This window comes from Oncorhynchus tshawytscha, linkage group LG16 (genome assembly GCF_018296145.1).
Source record: "Oncorhynchus tshawytscha isolate Ot180627B linkage group LG16, Otsh_v2.0, whole genome shotgun sequence".
NCBI classification, from domain to species: Eukaryota; Metazoa; Chordata; class Actinopteri; order Salmoniformes; family Salmonidae; genus Oncorhynchus; species Oncorhynchus tshawytscha.
Genome location: NC_056444.1, coordinates 65,014,406 through 65,026,444, shown reverse-complemented (window position 1 = coordinate 65,026,444; position 12,039 = coordinate 65,014,406). Strand labels below are relative to the sequence as shown.

Sequence of the window (12,039 nt, the reverse complement as noted above, 5' to 3'; positions counted from 1 at the left end):
CAGATAACTATTTTGGGAACTTGCAAGAATTAGCAACTCTAGCCTGTTTAGATGTAAAACAATAGTTTTTTAAATCATGGGCAGGCCTATCTTTAAAAAAAACATTAAAATGGAGGAAAACTTTTCCTCTGGGGAGAAGGCTGGTGCAGCTTTCAGAACAAAACGGCTGCTTGTTCCAAGGCGGTCCTCTCACACAGGCTTGCTACTGCATCAGATCCAGTGGATAAAAATGGCTGTATATGCTAATGTATAGCAAACCCTAGGGACAAGGGGACTAGCACACATACCAGTTAGTCCGTCCTCATTACACAGTAAATTATTGGAGTGAAGAAAAACATTTTCAAAGGAAGCCTGGATGACTCAATTAAAAGGCATAAAGGTCTGACAACCGACTGCCAAGGAGAAAGTAATAAGGACAGATTCTTATTCTTTTCCCTCTCCACATCCTATTCCGGCGCAGGTGTTAATATGACAACAGCAAAATGGAACGAACGCTAGCTCCATGCTTTTCCTCTGGTGGGATGCAAAGACTGAATTAATGTGACTTCCTTGTCAGCACCTCCTTTGAGCTTACTGTAGCCATCTGTAGGGCTTACTGAATCCTTTCACTTGTGTTGTGTAAGAGTAGCTGAGGTAAAGGGAGAAAAACATGCTAAGAAGGAGAGAGATGCTGATTTTCCCTTTTGATAATCGCACAGGTGACCATGTAGGTCAGGGATCATCAACTAGATTTCTTTCTGGAGAGGATGGTCAGGAGGCCGGAACATAATTACAAATACATTTGTAGACTGCAAATTGACCGCAAGAAGCCCAAACAGATATCATATTTGACTAAAACAATTATTTTAAATCTTGCTTAGATTTGTAAAATAAAGTCACGGGCCTGCATCGCCAGTTGGGGAACCCCGGTTTAGGCTTTTCAGAAATCAAATGGCATTTTCCTCTAATTTGATCTAACCTAGGTAATAGAGTCCCAGAAATACAGGCAACCACCCACACACAAACATAGCTGTCTACACACACGCGCACACACACACAAACACACTTTAAGCAATCACAAGGCTCAATAAGACCAGCAGTTGGCTGGGAGATGAGTCAGAGCTATAGGACCTTTCCAGGCCTGATCCCTACCCAGCTCCCATCAATCCCTCAGCACACAGCCAGAGCCCTCCTGCACACAGAGGCTGAGGTAATGGATGTCTGAGCTACAGCTCCATTCCCTTAATGAGGCAGGAGCAGGTCAGGGGAGGAAGACAGGAAGCAGGGAGAGAGAAGAGCAAAAATAGCCAATGCATTGAAAACCAACCACGTACACTTACATTGGAAGAAAGGTATGGTAGGCTACAGGCAAGGTGGGGGAAGGCGAAAGCAAGTTGCATTTCTGGATCCTTTGAAATCCTTTCTCCTTTGAAATCCTTTCAGCATTGAAACGCCCAGTTATGAATGTAGTTTGCAAGCCGAATGTGCAGGGTGTGCATGTCTACATCCATAGCATGATCATTAGGATAGTGTGGCTGACTACTAGAGTTAGTGGTAGTTACGACTCCTCCTAGGTCCCTGCCTGCAGTCAGTAGAGACCTGACTAACCTGACAGTGGCTGCAGCAGGGTTTCTGTTAGGAAAATGTGTCGCCAGACATTTGACCGGCAGCGTTCTAATTTATTGGACATTAGAGAAATTTACCGGATCTATAAGCATTGCGTGTGTAACCTAATTATGCCGTTCACCCACGGTGCTCAGAATGACAGAAACCACATTTGGGTTATTTTAATTCATATTAATATGCAAGTCGAGGATGCAACAATGTGGTCCTTCTTGTGCACTTTAAAGATGTTAGAACAACTGATCACATTTACTTTTCCTCAGCCAACAAGACGAACAGCAACATCACTATCCTATTTCAATCTACTATCCCCCATAGTTGAACATTTGACCTATTCTATTGGTCAGTTTTTCAAGAAATAAATAGCCTATTCCAAACAGACACTTGGACAGATTATACACTAAGTATATAAAACATTAGGGACACGTTCCTAATATTGAGTTCCACCCCCACAGAACAGCCTGAATTCGTCGAGGCATGGACTCTACAAGGTGTCGAAAGCGTTCCACAGGGATGCTGGCCCATGTTGACGCCAATGCTTCCCACAGTTTTGTCAAGTTGGATGGATGTCCTTTGGATGGGAGACCATTCTTGAAGATACACACAGGAAAATGTTGAGTGTGAAAAACCCTGAAGTGTTGCATTTCTTGACACACTCAAACCGATACACCGGGCACCTACGACCATACCCCATTCATAGGCACTTCAATCTTTTGCCTTGCATATTCACCCTCTGAACGGCACACATACACAATCCATGTCTCAATTGTCTCAAGGCTTAAAAATCCTTCTTTAACCTGCCTCCTCCCCTTCATATACATGGACTGAAGTGGATTTAACAATTGACACCAATAAGGGATCATAGCTTTCACCTGGTCAGTCTCATGGAAACAGCAAGTGTCCTAACGCAGTAGGCTACGCATGAAAGCTTGTTCCATAATGCAATTAGCTGGAAAACCACATTGTCAAAAGCACACCGCACACAGGAGCGGTTTCATGTGACAGGGATGAAAATATCCATTAGATATTTAGAAAGAGTGGAGTTCTAATATGCAACAACTAACCTGAGCTGCTAATATCACTAGGATTGTGCCTTTGGCTACTGGACAATGAAAGAACGTTTATATAAAATAATTCCACGGATATGATTTTGTATGGTATGATTTTGGCTAGGCTACTTTGAAGCAAGGTAAGATACACATCATATCTAGTAAAGCGTTCAGGTTTCAAACAAATATATGTTTTCAAAATGCATACTGTCTCCAGCTCATTGCAAAGTGGTGTGTAACACGCTGATGAAGCCTGCCTTCTGTTGACTACGCATTTGCTGTTTGAGATGCTGATGAAGCCTGCCTTCTGTTGCCTACGTATTTGCTGTTTGAGATGCTGATGAAGCCTGCCTTCTGTTGCCTACGCATTTGCTGTTTGAGATGCTGATGAAGCCTGCCTTCTGTTGCCTAAGCATTTGCTGTTTGAGATGCTGATGAACGCATTTGCTGTTTGAGATGCTGATGAAGCCTGCCTTCTGTTGCCTACGCATTTGCTGTTTGAGATGCTGATGAAGCCTGCCTTCTGTTGCCTACGCATTTGCTGTGTGAGATGCTGATGAAGCCTGCCTTCTGTTGCCTACGCATTTGCTGTTTGAGATGCTGATGAAGCCTGCCTGATGAAGCCTGCCTGTCTGTTGCCTACGCATTTGCTGTTTGAGATGCTGATGAAGCCTGCCTTCTGTTGCCTACGCATTTGCTGTTTGAGATGCTGATGAAGCCTGCCTTCTGTTGCCTACGCATTTGCTGTGTGAGATGCTGATGAAGCCTGCCTTCTGTTGCCTACGCATTTGCTGTTTGAGATGCTGATGAAGCCTGCCTTCTGTCGTCTATGCATTTACTGTTTGAGATGCTGTAGCAGCAGCTCTCGCGCTGTCTGACAGATTTTCCGCTCAAAAGGTTCCGTATCTGTATGTTGTACGCGTGTGATTGAGATACTGAACAAAATATACTGTACACACACGCCAATTAAATTACACTAAATTAACCTATGGACCGATTAGCATGACCAGTCAAATGTATTTCCATCCACTGGTATTTCCATCAATGAAGAGGATAAAAAGCATTATTTCGAAAGAGGATTTTTTTCTTCAACTCCAGGACAATTGGCCTGCGCCTATTTTATTTATTGGCTTTTCTAATAAATAAAAAAACAGCCAAAAGCTAGCTATTACTGGCTAACAGAAACCCTGGGCTGCAGCAGTAATTACTTGTCAGAGCCAATCAATTGCACAGCAACTTAGCACTTTCTATCTGCCTCCCTCTGCCTACCTGCCTTGCAATAAGACATGAGAGAGAGGGGGGCGGACGACAACGTGGGGACTAATTCCAATTCACAGTGCCTTTCTTAACACAACCATTAAATAGAAGATGAGATGAGTTTCATTTGTTGCAAACAGACAGACCTTTCTGGGTTCTCAATACCGCACTAAGGAATTTTGCTCTATGCATGACAGATTGACCAGGTAAATCCTGGTGAAAACTATGATCCCTTTTTGACATCACTTGTTAAATCCACTTCAAATCAGTGTAGATGAAGACAAGGAGACAGGTTAAAGAAGGATTTTTAAGCCTTGAGACACGGATTGTGAATGTGTGCCATTCAGAGGATGAATGGACAAAAGATTTAAAGTGCCTATGAACAGGGTATGGTAATAGGTGCCAGGCACACCAGTTTGAGTGTCAAGAACTGCAATGCTGCTGGGTTTTTCACGCTCAACAGTTTCCCGTGTGTATTAAGACTGGTCCACCACCCAAAGGAGGGGGGGGGTAGCAACTCAATAGTAGGAAGGTGTTCCCAATGTTTTGTACACTCAAAGTTAACCAATTGATTCTTGAAGAATAGAACTTAAAGTGCCTCATTCAACTGCAATACCCCATCAGAACCCAAAATATTAAAAACAATGTTAATGTAAACAAACGCTGTATAGCTGTAAAACATGGTTAAAACTATAATTTTGATAGCATGGACGGTCAGCCATTGCATCCATAGCTCGGTCTATAAATTTAAGAGTGGTCACATTTCTCCAGATTCCATCCTTCAGGTTTTTGCCAAAACAGAGGCGGGGTGTCAACTTTGTTATTGTTTGAATTAGGGACTCTAGTTTTAAATCGCTCTCAAATAGCATCCTTACTATTCCCACCACCAAGAAAAAGCGAGCCCGGCGGAACAAGGAGCTTATTAAATCCAGTCCTCAGATGCTGAGAAGTATACTCCTGTGGAATATCTGCTCATAATATGTTGCAGAGAGGAAAAGATTTAGCTTACCACCCCAAAATAACATCCTAACGAAAGTGGAGTGATAAAAACAGAACTGCTGATGGCAGCAAGTTGTACAAAACAAACAAAGTGGAGGAGGGAGATCAGGATACAGCAGGAAATGTCATCTTTACAGATACACCAAATATACAAATGTATGTGGACACCCCTTCAAATTAGTGGATTGGGCTATTGCAGCCATACCCGTAGCTGACAGGTGTATAAATCGAGCACACAGTCATGCAATCTCCATAGACAAATATTGGCAGTAGAATGGCCATACTGAAGATCTCAGAGACTTTCAACGTGGCACTGTCATAGGATGCCACTTTTCCAACAAATCAGTTCATCAAATTTCGGCCCTGCTCAAGCTGCCCCGGTCAACTGTAAGTGCTGTTATTGTGGAGTGGAAACGTCTAGGAGCAACAACGGCTCAGCCGCAATTTGGTAGGCCGAACGGGACAGCCGAGTACTGAAGCAACAGCTCACTACGAGTTCCAAACTGTACCTGAAAGCAGCGTTAGAACAGTAACTGTCGGGAGCTTCATGAAATGGGTTTCCATGGATGAGCAGCCGCACACAAGCCTAAGATCACCATGCGCAATGCCAAGCGTCGGCTGGAGTGGTGTAAAGCTCGCCACCATTGGACTCTGGAAGAGTGGAAAGGCGTTCTCTGGAGTGATGAATCACGCTTCACCATCTGGCAGTCCGATGGACGAATCTGGGTTTGGCGGATGCCAGGAGAACGCACCTGTCCCAATGAATAGTGCAAACTGTAAAGTTTGGAGGAGGAATAATGGTGTGCTTCCAACTTTCTGGCAACAGTTTGGGGAAGGCCCTTTCCTGTTTCAGCATGACAATGCCCCCATGCACAAAGCGAGGTCCATACAGAATTGGTTTGTCGAGATCAGTGTGGGAGAACTTGACTGGCCTGCACAGAGCCCTGACCTCAACCCCATTGAACACCTTGGGGATGAATTAGAATGCTGACTGCGAGCCAGGCCTAATCAGCCAACATCAGTGCCCGACCTCACTAATGCTCATGGCTGAATGGAAGCAAGTCCCCACAGAAATGTTCCAATCTCTATTGGAAAGCCTTTCTAGAGGAGTGGAGGCTGTTATAGCAGCAAAGGCAAGACCAACTCCACTCCGTGACCAACTCCATTAATGCCAATGATTTTGGAATGAGAGGATGTTTGACAAGCAGGTGTCCACATACTTGTAGTCATGTAGCGTACAAGACAACATCCTAGCCAGGACTGAAACAAGATACTCAAAGAAATTGTTACCAGTTTCTTCAACCTATAACTAAACATTTGAACAATGAAATAGGGGTATCCATGTGCATCAAGATAGTGAAGACAGAAAATCGGCTCTTTGGTTATTACTTGGTTATACTTGGCCTCAAATGAATGTCAAGCCGTGTCAAGCTGTCCCGCTTTTTTTGCAAAGAATTAATCTCTCATCAGATATGAATCTGAAAGCCATCTCTCTCTTAAAACTCTACTACCTTCTCCTGCCCTCTCTCTCTCTCCTGCTGGAGAAGAGACTCCTCATCTCTTATCTCGCTCCTTCCACCTGTCTGAGTGAGCACAGCCTACAGACTAATCTGGACCTCACACATTCTCTAGGACCACGGGGCATCAAACTGAAACACTGCCTTGTTTAGCTGAGGCTGATCGGATCTTATTGGCAATCTCTGTCCGTAACAATGGAGAGGGATTCTAGCAACAACAAAGAGACATCACCCACTCACACCGCAGCATATTCTGAGTGGGTCCATGCAGTAGGAGGTGGAGAGCTTCTTAATGTAGACAATGACTTAAGGCACTAGATTTGAATCAAGGATTCCAGCCCCTCTCCAATCTAGCCTCTAGTCCTGAAGTTGTGACAATTACAAGCCTCTCTAAAAGGACTTCTTATCTAGACACTTGGAGCTGCTCTTGTTTCAGAGATATTGCCAGTCAAGGTTAGAATGCAAGCTGTTGATAGCAGGGGGAGGTGTAGGACTCCTACGTGTTTCTCTCCTTCTATCCTCTTGTCTGCCAACTGAACAGCTTCCAGGTACTTAAAATGCAGCTCCATCAGTCTATCAACCTGTAGGACAGAGGGAGAAGACATCAGACACCAATGCAAGGCGCTATGCATACAAAACCCCATGGAGGGAGAAAATAGGATTCAGACAGCCAGAGGCTAGCATGTAGTATGTCTATAACCGTGTATGTGTGTCTGTAGCACCACTCAAGTAGCAGAGAGACTGTTGTCTCTATCACTGGTGGTGAAGTTAATAACTCTTTCCACCACAGAATCAATATTTTAGTCATTAACAGTGACCAGTCACAGGCTGATCAATACATACTCACACCTGTACAAGGGGATCTCTATCAGGGAAGTGAATAGGTAAAACCTGATTTTTCCTGATTTGCTTTTTAAGAAATATTGCTGTGAAAATGATCTGCCAACAGTGGTGGATCAGTGAAGAGCTCACCTTCTCACAGTCGTTCTCAGTGAACTTGCTAAGGAGCCTCGTCCTCTGCTGGGCTTTCAGGTTCCGCAGGCAGGAAGATATGATGGAACACACGTGTTCTGCAAAGGGAGGAGAACAATATCAGTGCCACTGAGGCTTCATCAAGGTAGCTCAGCTTCATCTTCATGGGGGGTTAGAAGTAGCCTAGTGTTACTGAACCCACAGTGCTGGGAGCCAATATTATACTGTATGTGAACATATTATGCATTTTCAGAATTCATAGGAGTAATAGACTATTGTAAAAACGTATATTCCAAGATCAGGTTATCGCCTAACAGTGGCAGGAATGGAAAAATATGATTACAACTGATAATTTGCTAATTCTCTGCAGAGCAAAGCATGGAGAATAGTAACAGGGAAAACATTTTAAAAAGTTATGACAAGTAAAAATATATTTCCATTAAAAGGCTGTAATGCTCCACAACTGTTATTCTTGTCATCGAATTGAATTTCTGGTGGTGATAAAAAAGCCTTCTGTAGAGGGTGTGTGGCCATTTAATGAGCTTGGGCTCCAAAACATCTGGTTAACAGACAAAATGACTAACAAAGAGGCAGTTGGTCCTAGAACTACTCTTGTTAACCTAATACACGCATCACAGAACATTTACCCCAGAGACACATCCATGTTGTTATAGCTTAAACTTGCATCTGACATTTAGGGCTAAATCTGACTAAATAATAAATAAAGAAAATATGGAGTAATAACAGTCACATGTTGGTATTAATTAGAGGTCAATTTTTAAGTTCAACTCATCTTGGAAGTTGCTAAGCAACAAGCAAAAGACTTGATTCTTGATGTTAAAACTTGTCTTCAGCAAGGTGCCCAATACTGCTCTTCCATGTGCCATTCATTAAACACATTTTGAAGAGAGATAAGTGCCACACAAAGCAAGCTCACACCTCTATTCATTAGTGTTATCATTTACTGTTTGTGTTCATTATGAGAGTTAACTACCATTGTAATGTCACCAAGTGGACAGCCCCTCTACTGTGTGCACATAATGAGAGGAATGCAACTTCCGGGGACACTAATTTGTCAACATAACCCGAGTAGCAATTACAGTCAGCACCTTGACACCACAGTGGGAAGTTACTGATCGCTACAGGGCACCCTCCACATACAGAACACGGTTTCCAGAAAATTTGGGGGCGTCTGGCGTTTGTTGCTCAAGATCGATGATTGATGCTGATTAAGACACTTGTCATCTGGTGAGGGTGGAGTTAGACTACCGATGGCATGAGAGGAGCTGCCGTCACCTCAAGCTTTAGGGGCTCAACTATGCTGACAAGAAATGAGAAGAAACATATAGCTTTTCTATGAAAACAAACAGCCAAATAATTGAGCAAGACAAGTATACAGGACCAAACAAATATATTTCAAAGGAAAAAAATCAGCCATCCTCTTACTAATTATAAACCCATCTTTTGACAGTCACAGTGATAAGCCTGTACAATCAGAGGGATTTCTAATTCAGGAAGTACACAAACAGAACAACAGTATGTTCATCAAACAGCACCACAGAGAGGAATTGCCGTCTCAGCTCTTGCTCACCTGCCCTCCAGAGGACCAGTGTCACATGGGCACAGTGGGGGTGTGGTGGATAAATTAGGACATTATTAGAAGCTGAATAGTGTTTCTGCTGAAGGATTGGGAGCGCTGCTAAAACTCTCCCTGGGCTGGAGCATGCTGTGGGAGATGAACTGGACTGGAGAGTGGCAGCTCATCTCTGAGATAGATTCTGTCTTACATACTGTAGTAGACTATGCCCTGGGCTTCACTGTAGGCCAGGCCTGCTCATCTCTGTTACGAGGGTAAAAGGATAGGGTGTGTGAATGAGTTAGCTCATTAAAGTGCCACCAGACCATGGCACGCTCCAGAGCCCCTCAATGAGAAAAGCCATTAGCAACAGGGTCATGGTTGCAGTGTGACTTTCCACAGCCTGATGATTACATCCCAAGTGTGATAGAAGGCTTCAGCTTCAACACCTTAGTGCAGTAATCATGGCTCCATTACATGTATGTATGTATGTATCTCAGTCACAATATTATGAATTGCTGCCTGTTGCAGGTTGTTGGCCTACATACCACATTTAATACCATGTGTGACCTGTTTGGTTTGAAGGGTTGAGGTTGAGACATGTTCCTGTTAAAGTCATTTCTATACCCAAACTTGGTTGGTTCAACATGATTGGTCCAACTTTATGTTTGGTTAAATGTGGTCACAAAGATGATAAAGCTCCAATGTAGTCATTGTAGGAATAGGTGAATGTGCTAAATTAGTGAAATATGGTTGATTAAATGTATCGTCAATGATTTATCCAATTCTCTCCTTATCACAAATCTATAAAACATAAGGCAGATAAATGCCATTTCAATCAGTGAGTAAAATACAGCTCCCTGTGCTCACTAACAAACCATTAGGCAAACAAAATGGCTGTCAGTTCACTTAAATACAGATTAATTTGTGTTAATGGAATCATGCAACTGGTAAAGAAAATGGCTGACAAGATTGATGGCACCAGCGCGGAAAATGTAAGTATATTACCCCATTACCCTCGCTTTTACACAACCAACAACAAGCAAACCACCAAGAACAAAGATCAGCAAAAACAGAATGGTATATCAAATACAGGAGCGGTACATACCAAAGGCACACATAATAACGACGGTTTAACCCTATTCGCTCAATACAGGAAGGTTGCATTGACCAACTGTTCATTAGATGTGGCCTAGAAAAATGATGCAGCTCTATTACCCTTATCAAAGGCACATCACAATAAGATATAGCATAGACTGCAAAATTAGTCTTAGGTCTCCCAACTGATAGAGGACCAGCATGGTTGATGCTGCCGGTTTCTCAGAGAGTAGCTCAATGCTGCAGTGTACTTTTACAAGCTTCAACGGCATCCTCCCCTCCTTGGTGAATGATGGGAGGATATGCATGTTGCACATTGCTGGTAGAACTCATCATGAGCTTAGACAACACATAGGCTATGCCACCACCCTGCTCCCTCTACCACAATCCCTAGTTCCCCCTCTTCCATAAGTCAGCAGCAGCAGAGAGTGAGAAAACAACGCTTCCCGTAATCACAGCCACTGCAGCACAGAGTGGGGGACAAGTGAAAAACATTCATGAAGAAATAATACCCGTCTCTGGGAGAGCTAGGGTAGCGCCTGTGAACATTCTCAGTCTATAGTGGTGATCATAGTCATCAGCACTAGAAACTTTCTGTTCCAGTCTAATGGAACCACAACCAGGTGACCCAATTTGACAAAAAATGGTCCATGTGTAACCGATGTGAAATGGCTAGCTAGTTAGAGGAGTGCGCACTAATAGCGTTTCGATTGGTGACGTCACTCGCTCTGAGACCTTGAAGTAGTTCTTCCTCTTGCTCTGCAAGGGCCACGACTCTTGTGGAGCGATGGGTAACGATGCTTCGTGGGAGGCAGTTGTTGATGTGTGCAGAGGGTCCCTGGTTCGAACCCAGGTAGGGGCGAGGAGAGGGAAGGAAGCTATGCTGTTACACATGCTACTACTTACTGTATTACCATCATCAACATCTGTTGAAAATCTCATCTGCATGAAAACCAGAACAAATACTACACTGAACAAAAATATAAACGCAAGATGTAAAGTGTTTCATGTGCTGAAATAAAAAATCCCAGAAATGTTCCATATGCACAAAAAGCTTATTTCTCTCAAATTGTGTAAACAATTTTGTTTTAGCGCTGTCCCAGTCTAAGAAAAAATGTTGGTAGACCGAAAGTCATCTGTTCTTTCGACCAATCGATTGCCTTTTTTTTAATTACATGTTTATATATATATATATATATATATATATATATATATGCATAAATATTTGGTTTAAATGTCATATATATATATGCATGTATACAAGCTCAATGCATATAGTTGATTTGATTAAAATGTCTCTCATATACATATATATAGAGACATTAATCAAATCAACTATATGCATTGAGCTTGTCTGATGCTTTAATCTTACAGTTTGATGCATCAAGATGGTTTCAGAGATCTAGATAACCAAAATTTTTAAAAAAACTTAACCTGACCAAACCGTTCTCAGATTCTGCTATTACTCTCCTGAAGTTGCCAGTAATAGGCTACATGAGGAGTCAACAACCTTTCTCATGTGGAATGCCAATTTATCTTACCATTTCTACTGATCAGCGCACCAGTTACGGTTTTCATATGCACATTTTCATGAAAGTTTAATTTAATTTACAATAACATCTTCATATCGCAAACTCATTGTCATGTGGTTAATGAAAATTCTATCCAAATCTAAATGAAAATGATACCAACCTAAAGTTACTTTTATTGCAAACTACGTAAAAACAGCCCACAAAGCCAACAAATAAAAGCATTGCAGCGTATTTCCTATGAATCACATTGTCTACACATGGCCTGTCTGCAACGAACTTGAAACATTGTATCAACTATTAACTTGGGTCAGGCCAGAAGCTAGAGCTAGCGAACTTGCAATATTGTATTAAATATTCTAGGCCCTCAGAGTTTCCTGCACCAGTGAGCTCCGGACAGACACAGCTGTTGGCTATTTGCAAAAGGGATAAAAAGCAGT

At 42.6% G+C, this 12,039-nt stretch overlaps 1 protein-coding gene across 1 annotated transcript in view; it reads right to left on the bottom strand.

Moving 5' to 3' along the window:
* LOC112244986 (beta-catenin-like protein 1) overlaps positions 1–12,039 on the bottom strand; it is a 40,951-nt gene that overhangs the window by 6,109 nt on the left and 22,803 nt on the right. The window contains exons 12-13 of the mRNA XM_024412908.2: positions 7,397–7,494; positions 6,925–7,005 (exon numbers count right to left, since the gene is read on the bottom strand). Coding sequence (XP_024268676.1) covers positions 6,925–7,005; positions 7,397–7,494 — 179 coding nt within the window. The remainder of the gene's footprint in view (positions 1–6,924; positions 7,006–7,396; positions 7,495–12,039) is intronic.